At 41.1% G+C, this 17,894-nt stretch overlaps 1 protein-coding gene across 1 annotated transcript in view; it reads right to left on the reverse strand.

Moving 5' to 3' along the window:
* Positions 1-17,894, reverse strand: part of nol6 (nucleolar protein 6 (RNA-associated)) — a 124,750-nt gene that overhangs the window by 9,609 nt on the left and 97,247 nt on the right. Inside the window, exon 24 of the mRNA XM_060855379.1 lies at positions 3,023-3,223. Coding sequence (XP_060711362.1) covers positions 3,023-3,223 — 201 coding nt within the window. The remainder of the gene's footprint in view (positions 1-3,022; positions 3,224-17,894) is intronic.

Below are 17,894 nucleotides of genomic sequence, written 5' to 3' on the forward strand. Positions count from 1 at the left end.
TAAATTAATTACCTTCGTCAACGCCCTTGATTACCACCTCAAAGAATTTGATCAAATTTGACTGTCCTCAACAAATCCACGCTGACTATCTAATTAATCCGTGTCTTTCTGAAATGCATATTCTGTTCCTAAAATATCTGTCATAACTTCCCCTTCATGGAAGTTAGAATAGCCAATTAATAGTGAATTATAAGGAAATGGGGAGGCACTAACATAATGACTATGTCTTTTAACTAATACTCTAGGCTAGTATTCTATAGATGGTCAAATTTGATTTCAGTGAAAATATGGGATTTAAAAAAACCAACGTGATGGTGACTATGTAACCATTATCAATTGCCATAATCCTCACCTGCTTTACTAATGTCTTTCAGGGAAGGAAATCTGCATTGTTACCAAGTGTAGTCTACACATGACTCCAGACCATAGTGATATGGTTAACTCTTAACTGCCCTCTGAAATGGTCAAATAACCCACTCAGTTCAACAGCAATCAGGGATGGACAATAATGTTCTGATAATAGCTATAAATCAGGAGATGGAAAGGAAAGAGGAACGCAACAAAATTACAATAATGAGTGAAGTGGTACCAAGTAAACTGATGGAGCTGCAGGCTGATAAGTCTACAAATCCAGATAAGGGTCATGAAAGTGATTTCTAATGGATGTAGTAGATGCATTGGTGCAAATTTTCCAAATTAATTTAGATCAGGAAAGATTCCATCAGATTGAAAGGTAACAAATATAACTCCCCTTGCAAAAAGGTAAGGAGGTAGAAAGCAGGGCCAGTTATCATGACATTTGTTGTGGTATAAGCATTTGAACTGATCAAAGAGTTTACAACTATGCAGTGAGAAAAATTCAAAGATCATCAGGAGAATCTGTTTGGTTTCATCAAAGGGAAATCAGGTATAGCCAATTGTTTGTAGATCTTTGGAGGAGTAACATGCTGCAGATAGGGAGACACAGCAAAGGGGAGCGTTGTAGACAAATCATACTTGGATTTCCAAAAGACATTTGATGAGCTGCCACATCAAAGCAAATACAGTCAATAAGAGCTTGTGGTGTAGAAGTAACAAAGTAGCACGGTTAGATGATTGGCTGATAGAAATCATCGAGTAAAAAATGAGGTCTGCAGATGCTGGAGATCACAGCAACAAATGTGTTGCTGGTCAAAGCACAGCAGGTCAGGCAGCAACTCAGGAATAGAGAATTCGACGTTTCGAGCATAAGCCCTTCATCAGGATTGCACAGTAGCTAAATTTACAGATGAAAGATAGATGAATACAGAGTATTCAGGAATGTATGTTGTGTGAAGACGACAGAAGGAAATTGCAGATAGATTATAAAAACCAAAAGAACTGCAGATGCTAAAAATTAGAACCAAAAACAGAAGTTGCTGGAGAAGCTCAGCAGGTCTGGCAGCATCTGTGAAGAGAAATCAAAGTTAACTTTTCAGGTCCGGTGACCCTTCTTCAGCTGAGCTTTGCAGCAACTTCTGTTTTTGTTGCAGACAGATATAGAGAGATTTTTGCCCACTCACTCCATCTCTCATTATACTCTCACAGTATAATGCAGGGAAAATGTGAAGTTGTCCACTTTGTAGGAAGAATGAAACATCAGAGTATTACTTAAATGGAAAATGACTGTGGGAGTCTAAAGTGCACGAGTCCCAAAAGTATAGCAAATGATTAAGGCCTAATGGGATGAGAACAGAAAATATAGGAATATTGTGTTTCAATTAAACAGCAAATTGGTGAGACAACACTCAAACACTGTGTACATTTTGATCTCCTTATTTAAGGAAGGTGTGAAAAAACACAGTTTAGAGGAGGATTACTAGATTGATATATAAACCGACTGAGCTACCTTGGGAGAATAAGTTTGATGGTCTAGGCATGTTTCTGCTGGAGTTTAGAAGAGTGAGGAGTGATTTGTTCGAAGTGCATGAGATCCTGAATGATCTTGACAAGCTAAGTATTAAAATGATACTTCCTCTTGTGGGTCAGTCCAGAATGAGGAAGTACTGTTCTGAAGTTAAGTCGCCCTTTCAGAACAGAAATAAGGAGAATTTTTCTTCTCTCAGAGGATTGTATGACTTTGGAATACTCTGTTCCATAAGAGGGTAGAGACAGGTTCACTTTATATTTTTTAAGACCAAGGTCAACAGATTCTCATTAGGCAAGATAAGCAAAGGTTATCAGGGTGGATTGGAATATGTGGAATGTGAAACATAAACAAATCAGCTCTCAACTTACTGAATGGCGGAACAGGCTCAAGGGGTCGAATGGTCTACTTCTGTTCTTATTCTATAAGTTCATTATGTCTATTCTGCCACTAGGAACTTGATTCATGCTATTAAGTAACTCAATCTTCACTGGCTTCCTGCTCCAAGGGGGTGCACAAGATTCCACCCTGGGTGTCACATATTTCGTACATAACAAATATTTAAGTGTAAAATATAAGATATAATGATAACTTCATGTCTGTGGCTTAAATCATATATTAAAAGAATAAAAATGAATTCTTCTTAGCCCCAAGGGAATCTTGAAAGGAAATGTATGAAGTCCACAAAATGCATTAAGGGCAATGACAGTTTGAACCACAAGTTGTTCAGCATAGCCCCAAGAATAGCAACAAGGAAGGGGAAAGAATGGGAGGAAGAAATGAAATGTCCTGTAATAGTCTATCCAAAGAGGCAATCAAAACTACCAATATCAAAACAGAATTGAAAGAAACTGTGCATAATTATTGAATGCTCAAGCTGGACAAATAAAATAAAATGGTCACTTCCAATCTTGTGCATGATACTGAATGTTAAAGCACATTTCTTGGGTTAGCATCAAAATATTTACTTGACGTGATACATTAGTATGTTATTCTAAATCTAGAATTTTACTTCCTGTAGCCTTCCATCTAAAACTGTAATATGAAAACTTCCAAGCAAACAGAAGAGTAACAGCCCCTGCATTACATCAGACAGGAAAATAACTGGATATTGCACGATTAACACAAAATACTCACCCTCAGTTCACGAAGGTAACACTGTACAGGGTCATAGTCCACCATGGGCATTTTTAAAAAGTGGACTTTGGCATCATTCCTTAATGTTCCTCTGCTATACGTAACTTTTGGCCTGTCAACTGCTTCAAGATGTCTTGGAATGTGCTTGGGGTTCAGGTAAATGAATACATCATAAATATCTAAAGGTGGCCGGAAGACGGTCTAATGCAGAAAGAGAAAAACAAAATTGACTGATAAAATCTCAGTAAAGTTACAAATCACACAACACTAGGTTATAGTCCAACAGGTTTAATTGGAAGCACTAGCTTTTGGAGCGCCGCTCCTTCATCAGGTGGTTGTGGAGTTCACAACTAAGACACAGAATTTATAGCAAACGTTTAGTGTAATGTAACTGAAATGATACATTGAAAAATATCTTGATTGTTTGTTAAGTCTCTCATCTGTTAGAACGACCATTATAGTTTCACTTCTTTCATATGTAAATCACAAAACTTTTTAAAAAAAAGTTGCATTCTCAGGTTAACTGTAACAATTGATGTCAGCGCAGATAAGATGTTGAGGTGTTGAAGGTGTTAACCCATTGTGTTCACTGTCTGTGCCATAATTTTTAGACTGATTCTAATCTAAAAAGTGAGTTAACAGAGCATTACATAGATTCATTCAGTTTTTGAGCAAAGTACAATACAACTTTACAAGTACAAATTCACCCCACAAACACATATGTGTATGTGTGCATGTGATTAGATTAGAATCACATGTACACTAAGTGACAGAAACAAAAATTGCTGGGAAAGCTCAGCGGGTCTGGCAGCATCAGTGAAGAGAACTTAGAGTTTACGCTTCGCATCTGGCGACCCTTCCTCAGGAGCTTCTCCTGCACTTTCCTAACTCAAATCATTCTTCACTTAAATTGCAGGGAACATCCCACCTAGTTTGTGATGTGGAGGTTCCAGTGTTGGACTGGGGTGGACCAAGTCAGAAATCACCTGATGAAGTGGCAATGCTCCGAATGCTTGTGATTTCAAATAAACCCAGTTGGATTATAACCTGGTGGCGTGTGATTTCTGACCCTAGTTTGTGTCAGCGCTCCATGTAATTTAATCCTTGGAGTTTGGTATCCTTTTGATAAATGTACATTGAATTGCCTCCAAGACCAATAAGCTGGAGTCTGGAAAGGAAGACAGAAATCCTCTCTTGCCTTATACACCACAATCCCTTTAACATTTACTACATCTAGCCTTCCACATAATTGGCTTTTCTTTTTGTTCCCTTCCCCTTGATTCTTGTAGCAGGCTCGGAATTTCATCTGGGAACTTTCCAAAGAGGGGATGCCACAGACACTCTATGCGTAAAGCCAGATTGGACCCTAAGCTTCCGAGTACAGTTCCCAGTTCACACAGTACTTCAGAAAAAGATCCCGAGTACAGGATACAGAGAATCTAAATGTCAAATTCTAATAGACTAAGATGTAGGAACACAAGTAGACATTTGGCCAATTGAGTCTGCTCCGCTAATCAATGACAGCTTAGGAAAAATCTACTGACCTTGGAGAAAATTCACTATACATTTGCCAAAAGGATACCCAACTCCAAGAACTAAATTACAAGGAGCGTTTACAAACTAGGGCTGTATTCCCTACAATTTAGACAAAGAGGAATGAGGAAAGAGCAGAAGTTTGGAATTCTTCCACAAATGGCAATTGATGCTAACTCAATTGTTAATTTTAAATCTGAGATTGCAAGATTAGTTAACCAAGTGTATTGAAGAGCATTGTAAGCTATAAATTAACTATGATTTTACTGAAAAATAGAACAAAACCAAGAAGCTAAATTACCCACTGCTGTTCTAATTTTAACACTGGATACACATCAATGAAACAAACTGACAGAAATTGAAGGGGGAGTAGATGTCAAAAGCGATATGTCTGAACGTGACAGCATTACATGCAAGTCAGAACAGATTAACCCCATCTTAGGGCACTGTCAAATCTAACAGAATAAACATGGAATAAATTGCACTTTGCAAGACAGTTATATATAAAGTCCTTCAAAAACATTCCACTAATTTTGGGTCAAGCTCCTTACTTTATGAAAGACATTTGATCCGAGGTGATCCATTATGTTCTCACAACAATCAAGTTGTATCATTCTTTTAAAAATGTACAGAATGTAGATATGGGTTCTTATTGTTCAATTTTTGGAAGGGTTAGTTTGAACTGAGCACAACAGCCAACAGGAATAGGTGGGTGGATGTGCAAGAATGAAGCACATCATCTGAACTAGAATGTACCATAACCACATGACTTTTGTGAATCAATGATGCACTAAAGATTTCAGAGGAATAAAACACCCTTTACCCTGCATTTATCCAAGAGCCCATCTTTAAAGTTAAGCCTAAGAGAAAACGAGCACAGAATGCGTTGCTATATAAGTTGATTTGCAATATTTATAAAATTAAAACTATTGCATAAGTTGGAACCTTGTCAGCTGGTCACAGAAGCAAAGTGAAACATTAAGAACCTCAGTATGTTTTTACATTAATTTAATTTCTAACAAAAATAAAACAATAACATAGAACTGGCTTAAAACACACTCTTGAAAAGCCTGTTTTGACGGATGGTACTGATAACTTCAAAGAAAGATTAACTTCAGGACCAAAGCCAGAACTGCCAAGTGGAGGATCCATCTCTGCTTCCAGCAGTCCCCAGTATTACAGTCTTCAGCCAATTCAACCCACTCCACATGATATCAAGAAACGGCTAGTGGTACTTAATTCTGCAAAGGCTATGGGTCCTGACAATATTCCGGCAATAGTACTGAAGACTTGTGCTCCCGAACTTGCCATTCTCCTAGCCAAGCTGTTCCAATACAGTTACAACACTAGTGTCTACTCGACAGTGTGAAAAACTGCCCAAGTATGTCCTGCACATACAAATCCAACCGGACAGGTTACCATCCCATTAGTCTACTCTCGATCATCAGTAAAGCGATAGAAGGTGTCCTGACCAGGGCTATCAAGCGGCACCTGCTCAGGAATAACCTGCTCAGTGATGTACAGTTTGGGATCCGTCAGGGCTACTCAACTTCCGATCTCATTACAGCCTTAGTCCAAACATGATCAAAACAGCTGAATTCCAGGAGGTGAGGCAACAGTGACAGCCCTTGACATCAAGGCTGCATTCAACCGAGTGTGGCATCAAGGAGTCCAAGCAAAACTAGAATCAATGTGTGTCAGGGAGCAAACTTGGAGTCACATCTGACACATAGGAAGGTGTCATGGTTGGTGGAGATCAGGCAACTCAGCTCCAGGACAACTCTGCAGGAGCTCCTCAGGGTAGGGTCCTAGGCCCAATCATCTTCAGCTGCCTCATCAATGACTTTCCCTCCATCATAAGGTCAGACATTGGGGATGTTCACCGATAATTGCTTTCAGTGATAATAATTCAGCCATTCATGCCACACAAATACCAGGTGTGATGATGCCGTCCCTTTAGCAAAGTTGTGCTGTCCTTGGGTTTTGTCAGTGGGGTCGTAAACACAGAGACTCCGTCTAGGTTTGAAGTGCTTTCGAGCCAATTTGATTATAGCTAACAAATTGTGCCTCAGACAAAGGCTTTCAAGTATAAAAAAACTTGGACAATGAAAGGTGAGTGGGCAGTTCTCCCAGCTCAGCTTTTCTGTTTTAGCTTGGTTCGGTTTTAGTAAGCAGTCAATTGTGAAGCTGCTGGACCCAAAGAAGCAGGGCCATGCTGATCCTTCCTCTTGGGTAGCACAGTGGCTCAGGGGTTAGCACTGCTGCGTCACAGCGCCGGGACCCAGGTTCAATTCCCACCTTGGGCGACTGTGTGAGGAGTTTGCACATTCTACCATTGACTGCGAGAGTTTCCTCCGGGTGCTCCGGTTTCCTCCCACAATCCAAAGATGTGCAGGTTAGGTGAATGGGCTATGCTAAATTGCCCAGTGTTAGGTGCATTAGTCAGGGGTAAGTAGAGGGTAGGGGGAATGGAGCTGGGTGGGTTACTCTTTGTTGGACCAAATGGCCTGCTTCCATACGGTAGGGAATCGGACCATCTCTCCTGCAAGCCCCTGTGTTTGATTTTACCTTTTTGCCAAGGGGTATTTATGGGAATTGTTGTAAGCATTTGGAATAGCATCATTAAGTTGGAATATCTGTTGGCTTTTCGGATAGGTTAAGTTATTCAGTATTCTGTTCTTTTTTGTTCATGTTTCATTCAGTAATCTGCAAAAAAATACTCTTGTTTAAAACTGAGTGGTTGGGCTAGCTGCATCACTCCTGGAATATCCATTCTGCACCTGTTTAAAACAACTAGCAAAGTTATCGTCCTGGCTACTTCCCTGAAACGTTATGAGGGAGTCTAGCCTGGTACATGACAGATTGGGGACTCTTTGCAGGATTTGTTCTATAGTTCCAAACTGGGATGAGGGCTGTTGAACACAAAAGCTGAGACAGAAATGTGTTAGTGCCTTTTGTTCTGGGTGTTGATTTCAGTTGGTTTAAACAGCGCTTGTGATAGCAATGGCTTTCTCAGTCACTAAGAGTTTTCTCAGGGTTGAAGAACTTACAAAAACTGAATGAGGGTAAGCTGGGGTTGGAGCTGTCTCTGTCTGCAAGGAAAGGAAAGATATTCACAACAATAGCTCAGCATTTTAATTTGCTGGAAATGCCATCAGAGAGAGCGCGCACAGAGAGAGAGAGCATGCGCGCGCGGAGAGAGAGCAAGAGAGAAAGCAGAGACAAGGAGAGAGAGCGCGCGAAACCATGCGGAAAGAGCGCGAGAGAGAGCGAGCGCGCGAGAGAGAGCGAGCGCGAGAGAGAGAGAGAGCGCGAGAGAGAGAGAGAGAGAGCGAGAGAGAGAGAGAGAGAGCGCGCGAGAGAGAGAGAGAGCGCGAGAGAGAGCGCAAGCACGAGAGCGCGAGCACCAGAGAGAGCGCATGTATGAGAGAGAGAGCAAGCACACTCATGCGAGAGAGAGAGAGAGAGCGCACACGAGAGCGAGAGAGCGAGACAGCGCACACGCGAGAGCGCACCCGTGCGAGAGAGAGAGGAAGAGCGGGTGCAAGAGAGAGAGCGCACACTTCTTGCGCACGCAAGAGAGAAATAGGAGAGAGAGCGCGTGGGCAAGAGAGAGCGAAAGAACGTGAAAAATAAGAGAAAGAATTTGAACTTAAGATGATACATCTTAGACAGGAATTCAAATATTCCTGAAGTAGTAAGACCTCATGTGGAAGAACAGAAAGTTAAAATGGCAAGATTAGTATTGGAAATGGCTAATAGAGTCATAGAATCGTAGAGATGGACAGCATGGAAACACACCCTTCGGTCCAACCCGTCCATGCTAACCAGATATCCCAACCCAATCTAGTCCCACCTGCCAGCACATGGCCCATGTCCCTCCAAACCCTTCCTATTCATATACTCATCCAAATGCCTCTTAAATGTTGCAATTGTACCAGCCTCAACCACTTCCTCTGGCAGCTGATTCCATACATGCTGCCCTGTAGGTCTCTTTTATATCTTTCCCCTCGCACCCTAAACCTATGCCCTCTAGTTCTGGACTCCCCAGCCCCAGGGAAAAGACTTGGCCTATTTACCCTATCCATGCTCCTCATAATTTTGTAAACCTCTATAAGGTCAACCCTCAGCCTCCGACGTTCCAGGGAAAACAGCCCCAGACTGTTCAGCCTCTCCCTATAGCTCAAATCCTCCAACCCTGGCAACATCCATGGAAATCTTTTCTGAACCCTTTCAAGTTTCACAACAATTTTCTGATAGGAAGGAGACCAGAATTGCATGCAATATTCCAACAGTGGCCTAACCAATGTCCTGTACAGCCACAACATGACCTCCCAACTCCTGTACTCAATACTCTGACCAACAAAATGCCTTCTTCACTATCCTATCTATCTGCGACTCCACTTTCAAGGAGCTATGAACCTGCACTCCAAGGTCTCTTTGTTCAGCAACACTCCTGAGGACCTTACCATTAAGTGTATAAGTCCTGCTAAGATTTGCTTTCCCAAAATGCAGCACCTCGCATTTATCTGAATTAAACTCCACTTGCCACTTCTCAGCCCATTGGCCCATCTGATCAAGATCCTATTGTAATCTGAGGTAACCCTCTTCACTGTCCACTACACCTCCAATTTTGGAGTCATCTGCAAACTTACTAACTGTACCTCTTGTGCTCACATCCAAATCATTTATGTAAATGACAAAAAGTAGAAGGCCCAGCACCAATCCTCATGGCACGCCACTGATCACTGGCCTCCAGTCTGAACAACAACCCTCCACCACCACTCTCTCTGTCTTCCACCTTTGAGCCAGGTCTGTATCCAAATGGCTAGTTCTCCCTGTATTCCATGAGATCTAACCTTGCTAATCAGTCTCCCATGGGGAACCTTGTCAAACGCCTTACTGAAGTCCATATAGATCACATCTACCGCTCTGCCCTCATCAACCCTCTTTGTTACTTCTTCAAAAAACTCAACCAAGTGTGAGAGACATGATTTCCCACACACAAAGCCATATTGACCATCCCTAATCAGTCTTTGCCTTTCCAAATACATGTACATCCTGTCCCTCAGGATTCCCTCCAACAATTGCGCACCGACGTCAGGCTCACTGGTCTATAGTTCCCTGGCTTGGCCTTACCACCCTTCTTAAACAGTGGCACCACGTTAGCCAACCTCCAGTCTTCTGGCACCTCACCTGTGACTATCAATGATACAAATATCTCAATAAGAGGCCAGCAATCACTTCTCTAGCTTCCCACAAAGTTCTCAGGTACACCTGATCAGGTCCTGGGGATTTATCCACCTTTACTCATTTCAAGATATCCAGCACTTCCTCCTCTGTAATATGGATATTTTGCAAGGTTTCACCATCTATTTCCCTACTTTCTATGTCTTCCATGTCCTTTTCCACAGCAAATACTGATGCAAAGTACTCATTTAGTATCTCCCCCATTTTCTGCGGCTCCACACAAAGGCCACCTTGCTGATCTTTGAGGGGCCCTATTCTCTCCCTAGTTACCCTTTTGTCCTTAATGTATTTGTAAAAACTCTTTGGATTCTCCTTAATTCTACTTGCCAAAGCTATTTCATGTCCCCTTTTTGCCCTCCTGATTTCCCTCTTAAGTGTACTCCTACTCCCTTTATACTCTAAGGAATCACTTGATCTATCGGTCTATACCTGACATATGCTTCCTTCCTTTTCTTAACCAAACCCTCAATTTCTTTAGTCATCCAACATTCCCTATACCTACCAGTCCTTCCTTTCACCCTGACAGGAATATATTTTCTCTGGATTCTCATTATCTCAATCCTGAAGGCTTCCCATTTTCCAGCCGTCCCTTTACCAGCTAACATCTGCCTCCAATTAGCTTTCGAAAGTTCTTGCCTAATACTGTCAAAATTGGTCTTTCTCCAATTTATAACTTCAACTTTTAGATCTGGTCTAGCCTTTTCCATCATTATTTTAAATCTATTAGAATTATGGTCGCTGGCCCCAAAGTGCTCCCCCACTGCCACCTCAGTCACCTGCCCTGCCTTACTTCCCAAGAGTAGGTCGAGTTTTGCACCTTCTTTAAGAGTTGGTCCATAAATCAAAGTTTGGCTTCCAAAATCAATTTCAAACCAGAGAGATAGAAATTGGTGAAAAGAGAAATCCTCACATGGAAAGAGAAAGTTAAATCTCAGTGAAGATCATAGGGATAACTTATTACAGGGTAAAAAGGAAGTCTTCAAGGGGAAAAATAAGTTAAAAAGCTCAGATGATTTCACTGCAATAAAGTGGGCCAAATGGAATCACAGTGTTCGTCGGTTAGGAAAACAGGATAAGCCAGTGAATTTTGTTGGAGTGGTAATGGAAAGCACAGTGGAGGCTAGAAAGCTGCATCAGAATGTACAAGCTGGTCAGAGGTTGGTTAAGGAGGAAGATCTTCTTAAACCATATACCTTCAAAGGTAAAACTTACTCTCATAGTCCAGGAGCAGCAAGTAAAGTGCTTACAATATTAAGAGATACAGGATCTTCTTAATCTTTGGTGATCAAAGACAAGATATATATCTCTAAATAACTACTACCAGAAAAGGTGCTAGTAATGGGAATTCACGGTGAGACAAGAAGCAGCCAATTATGTAGGGTGAGATTAGAGTGTCCAGTGAAAAATGGAGAAGTCGGGGTAGCAGTACTGGACCAACACTCAGCTCCAGGAATAAAATTTGTCCTTGGTAATAATATAGCTGGTTAACAGGTAGGAGTGCTGCCTACTGTGTTTTAAAAGCCAATGGAAACTCGGGCAACTGAACAATTGCAGGACACATATCCTGAGATTTTTCCTGACTGTGTGGTAATGAGGTCACCAAGTCACCAGTTGAAACAGGAGTGATCAAAGAGCAAAATAAGAAAGTTGAAGTGGAGTTAACAGAGACCCTGTTTGGTCAGATGGTTGACACAAACAAGGAGTAGACAGATGACAAAGCAGACATATTTAGCTCAGATAAAATAACTGACTTGCAGTAGAAAGATGAAAACTTAAAGTGATTGTATCAAAAGGCATACAGGACAAAACAAAACCCCAAATATATCCCTGAACGCTACTATCTTAGAAATGATGTCTTAATGAGGAAATGGAGACCATCAAATACTCAATCAGATGAGAAAGTCGCAATGACAGTGGGTTATAGGAAGGAGATGTTGCGAGTGGCACTTGAACTTCCAGTAAGGGGTCATTTAGGAGTAAGAAAAACCCAAGCTAAAATACGAAAACATTTTTATTGGCCTGGACTACACAAAGGATGTAGTTGAATTTTGTCAGACATGTCATACATGTCAGGTAATTGGAAAACCATAAGCAGTAATCAAATAGCCTTTAATATCTATTAATACATTTGAGGAACCTTTTACAAAAGTCTTAATTGATTGCATAGGACACCTATCTAAAACAAAAAGTGGAAATCAGTATTTGTTAACAATAATGCATGTGACCACCAGATTTCCAGAAGCCATTCCAATTTGCAATATCACAGCTAAAAGGATTGTAGCAGAATTACTCAATTTTTTCACTAGATATGGACTACCCACAGAGATACAACCAGATCAAGAGTCAAACTTCACATTAAAGTTATTCAAGGAAATTATGGACAGCTCAGGAATAAAAGAATTCAAATCTACTGCGTACCATTCAGAATCACGGGGAGCGCTATAAAGGTGGCATCAGACATTAAAGACCACATTGAGGGCTTATAGTCAAAACTATCTAGGTGATTGGGATAAGAGAATTCCGTTTGTACTTCTTGCAATCAGAGGTGCAACAAATGAATCAATCAAATTCAATCCATTTGACTTCATTTTTGGGCTTGAAGTGACAGGACCACTAAAAATGGTAAAGGAGAAATTGGCAATTAGAATTCAGAGGCCACATATTTGGACTATGTGTCAAATTTTAGTGAACGATTAAATAGAGTGGGGGAGCTGGCTAGACAGCATTTAAAAGTAACACAGCATACAATGAAACAAAGCAGACAAGAAATCAAAAACTCGCAATTTTGCTATCAGCATTAAGGTGCTAATGTTACTTCCCGTGGCAGGTGAACCTTTAAAAGCAAGTTTAGTGGACCTTCTCAATTCAAAAGAAAAATTGAGTGAGGTGAACTATTTGATAAGAACTCCACACAGAAAGAAACCTCAGAGAGTATGTCATGTGAATATGCTCAAAAGGTATTTTGAAAGGCAAGGAAAGCAAGAAGGTAACGTGTTAATGATTATAACACAGAGGGAAGAACCAAGTTCAGAGGATTCTGAATTGGACATTCCTCAAATTAAATTGGACAACGAGGGAGTTGTCAAAAATTGAGAGAAATCATTGAGTTACCTTCCAGGGGAAAGTCTAAATGACATGAAAATGTTATTACTAACACATGGGGAAATAAGCTCAGTAGTAGTAACCTAATTATGCATGATGTAGATATAGGAAAAGCTGTTCCAATTAAGCAACAATTCGGCATTACCCTTTAAAGTTGGCACAGGTTCAGAAGAAGATTAAATGCATGCTCCAAGATGGCTTAATCAAAGTGAGTTACAGTGACTGGATCGCACCCATAGTAATGCACCCAAAGCCAGATGCTACACAGTGGTTATGTGTGGACTATCACAAAGTCAATGCAGTTACAAAGACACGTGCATATCCAATTCCATATTTGGAAGACTGCGGTGAAAGGTGGGACAAGCAACTTATATTTCTAAGTTGGACTTGCTTAGAGGGTACTGCCAGGTATAACTGTCTGAAATAGCGAAGAGAATTCTACTTTTGTAACGCCAAATGGACTGTATCAGTTTAAAATCATGCCATTTGGTATGAAAAATGCATCAGCAACATTTCAAAGATTAACCAATCAGGTCATTTCTGGATTACCCAATTGTGTAGTTTATATTGATCACCTGGTGAGTTTTTTTAATCACACATGGAAGGAATATTTGCAACATTTACTGGAATTGTTCAATCAACTTTGGGAGGCAGGCTTGGCGATAAACCTGGCTAAAAATGAATTTGCCAAAGCCCAAATCACCTTCCTGGGCCACGTTATTGGGCATGGTCAAATGGATCCAGGGAATGCAAAACAAAGGTAACTGGGAAGTTTCCCATACCATCGACAAAAAGGTCAATCCTACGATTCCTGGGATTGAGTGGATTTTATCAAAAATTTGTACTAAATTTTAGCAGTGTTGTTGCTCCACTCACTGAATTCCTCAAGAAAGGCAAGAAGTTTCAATGGACAGCAGACTGTCAGAAGGCATCTGACAGCCTGAAAGCTGTGTTAACCACTACCCCAGTGTTAGACACGGCTAATTATGCAAAGCTATTCAAGGTGGCTATCGAAGCAAGTGATGTGGACATCAGTGCTGTGTTCTTACAGGAGAACAACAAGACGACAAAGACCTATCGGGTATTTCTCCAGGAATCTGAACATTCATCAGCAGAAATATTCGACAGTTGAGAAAGAGACTTTCGGCTTGGTATTGGCATCACAACATTTCAATATTTATTTTATTAGTAACGTATCTGAGACAATCATACACATTGGTCATAACCCACTGAAGTTTGTGGAGAAATTTAAGGACAAAAATTCTAGACTGTTTAGATGGAGCTTGTTGTTACAGCTATTAGCTATGAAATTTGTGCATGTGGCAGGACAAGAAAATGTGATTGCTGATGCATTGTTAAGACTTGAATGAGAAATGGAAGTGTTTGGTGGCAGGGGCAAAACAAACTGACACAATGTAATATATAAAGGGAGTTGGAGTGTACTAACGATTTAAGATTAAGAGGTTTTAAAAGGAAGCCATCTTTGGACATTGATGGTCCATTTAGTTTTTTTTAAAAAAGGGGGAAGGTGTGAAGATGCTGCTCCTTTAGCAAGGTTGCGTTGCCTTTGGTTTTTCCAGAGAGATCGTAAACACAGAAACTCCGGGAGGTCTAGCTTTGAACGGTTTTAGGGCCAATTTAATTATAGCTAACAGATACTGCCTCAAGCAAAAAACTTCCAAGTTTAAAAAAATACTTGTACAATGACTGCAGCCAGTTCTCCTAGCTCAGTTTTTCTGTTTTGGTTTGGTTTGGTTTGGTTTTAGCAAGCAGTCAATTGTGAAGTTGCAGGACCCAAAGAAGCAGGTCCATGCTGATTCCTCCTCTCTCTGACATCTGCCCTGTAAGATCCTGTGTTGATTTTACCTTTTTGCCAAGGGGTGTTTATGGGATTGTTGCAAATATTTGGAATAACATTAAGTCAGGATAATCTGTTGGGTTTTTGCATAGGTTAAGTTATTCTATATTCTGTTCTCTTTTGTTTGTGTTTTCATTAGGTAATCTTGCAAATAAATTATTTTGCTTAAAACTAAGTGGTTGGGCCGGCTGCATCACCCCAGGAATATCCACTTTACACCCATTTAAAACAACTAGCAAACTTAGCATCCAGGCTACTTCCTTGAAATGTTTTGAAGGGATCTGGCCTGGTTCATAACACAGGCTATGACAATCACAAATAAGAGACAACTAACACCACCTCTTGGCATTCGATGGTGTTACCATCACTGAATCCCCCACTATCAACATGCTGGGAGTTATCGCTGACCAGAAACTCAACTAGACTCACCACATAAACACAATGACTTCAAGAGCAGGTCAGAAGCTAGGAATACCGTGGCAAGTAACCCACCTCCTGACTCCTCAAAGCTGGTCCACCATCTACAAGGCACAAGTCAAGAGTGTGATGAAAAACTCTACTTGGCTGGATGACTGCAGCCCCAACAACACTCAAGAAACATGACACCAACCAGGACAAAGCAACCCACTTGATTGGCACTACATCCACACCCTCCACCACTGATGATCCATTGCAGCAGTATGTACTATCTACAAGATGCATTGCAGAAATTTACCAGAGATGCTCAGACAACACCTTCCAAACCCACAACCACTTCCATCTAGAAGGACAAGGGCAGCAGATACATGGGAGGTTCCTCTCCAAGCCACTCGCCATCCTGTTTGGAAATTTATTGCAATTCCTTCACTGTCACTGGGTCAAAATGCTGGAATTCCCTCCCTAATGGCATTGTGGATCAACCCACAGAAGTTGGACTGCAGTGGTTCAAGAAGGCAACTCACCACCACCTTCTCAAGGGCAATTAGGAACAGGCAATAAATAATAGCCAGTCAGCAACACCCACATCCCACAAATGAATTAAAAAGTGATTGCACAGTCATGACAGACAACTAAAAACAGCTTAAACCATAAAATTGAAACACAAGCATTTAAAACACAGACATTCCATCTAGCTATCATAGTAAAGGCATGATACTACTGCATCATAAAGCAACATGCTGCTATGTGAAAATGCAAAAGGTGCTAACAACAAAGCTATGGCTTGAAGTAAGCAATGATAGGAAGTGATCTCTTTACAGGAGGTAACAGAGGATTATATGATACAAAACAAGACATTTGGTTCTCCATTCTCCCTCACATGCATGTCTAACTTGTGTTATCGCATGTATGCTGTTCTCTTTAACCACATCCTGTGATCACAAAGTTCATATTGGCACTGCTATACAGGGTAAAGATGTTCCAGGTAAATTCCCTGTTGGATTATTTGGTGACTATCTTGTAATGTTGGCTTCTAGTCAAGAGGGTATGGTTTCTCTGCATCCTCTCTATTAAAACTTTTCATAATTTAAGGTCACCTCTACATTCATTTTTCAAGAGAATGGAGATCCAGCCAGCCAATGTTTTCCTGGTATGTGTACCCACACATTTCTGGGATAATCCCTGTAAAAATTCTCTGTACCCTCCTCAGTGCCTATATATCATTCTGACATGGTAACCAGGGGTTTATGCGGGGCACCCACTTGTGCAGAAAAGGTCTCAAGCTACTTGAAATCTGCATTTAAGATCTGGAGCAGCAGCAGAAGTTGTGGAGCATCTGCAAGTACAGTTGTGGAGCATCTGGAATTCAGCTCTTTTGTCCATGTTTGAACCAAGGTTGTAATAAAACCAGGAGCTGAGTGACCCTGGCGAAACCCAAACTGGGCATCACTAAGTAGGTTCATGCTGAGCAAGTGCTGCTTGATAGCACTGTTCATGATCCCTTCTATCACTTTACTGATGATGGACAGTAGACCAATTGGATGGTTATTGGCTGGCTTGGATTTGTCCTGCTTTTTGAGTATAGGAAATACCTAGGCAATTTTCAACATTGTTGGGTAGACGCTAGTCTTATAACTCTACTGGAAAAGCTGGCCTAAGGCAGCAGCAAGTTCTGGAGCACACGTCTTCAGTACTATTGTCAGAATGTTATCAGGGCCCATTGCCTTTGCAGTATCCAGTGCCTCCAGCACGTGGAGTGAATTGAATTGGCTAGAGATTGGTTTCTGTGATGCTGGGGACCACTAGAGGAGCCAGAGATGGATCATCCACTTGGCATTTCTAACTAAAGATTGTTGCGAATGCATCAGCCTTATGTTTTGCATTGATGTGCTGCGCTCCTCCATCATTGAGTATGAGGATGTTACAGTAATCACGAATGACTCTAATTGTATACAGACTGCGCAAACCACATTAACTATAATTCCAGGGCAGATGAATTAATCGTAGAATCCCTACATATGGAAACAGGCCACACCAACGCTCCAAAGAGCTTCCCACCCAGACACATTCTTCCTACCCTTTCCCCTGTAATCCTGCATTTCCTAATGCACCTAACCTACACATCCCTGAACACCACTATGGGCAATTTAGCATGGCCAGTCCATCTAATCTGCATATCTTTGGACTGGGGGAGGAAACCTGCAGAAAACCATGCAGACACAGGGAAAACTTGCAAACTCCAGAAAGACAGTTGCCTAAGGTTGGAATCAAACCCAGGTCCTTGGTGCTGAGTGGCAGCAGTGCTAACTATTCAACCAACGTGTCACCCCTTCTTGGAATTCTTGGAAGTGTGCACAAAAAGGTGAGGAACCAATGAAGGAACAGACTGTCCTTGATTTAATATTGTGCAATTAGAAGGGATTTAGTTAATAATTTTGACGTATGGAGTCTGTTGCGAAATATGAACAGAATATGATAAAATTCCCCATTGAGAAGGAATGAGTTTTCCAATCTGAAACCACAGTCTTAAATTTACACAAAAGGAAACTATGAAGGTGTGGTAAAAAGATAAAGTCGCCATAGTCTTACCAGACCATAAGACTGCTCTCTCATTCGAGAGAGACAATTGGTGGTGTTTTAACCAGAACATCACACCTCAGGAGAGGGGAAGAGGTTGAAAAGGACAGTCCTTCACAGTAGTCTCAGCTGGTG

Source organism: Hemiscyllium ocellatum, chromosome 1, assembly GCF_020745735.1.
Source record: "Hemiscyllium ocellatum isolate sHemOce1 chromosome 1, sHemOce1.pat.X.cur, whole genome shotgun sequence".
Taxonomy (NCBI): Eukaryota; Metazoa; Chordata; class Chondrichthyes; order Orectolobiformes; family Hemiscylliidae; genus Hemiscyllium; species Hemiscyllium ocellatum.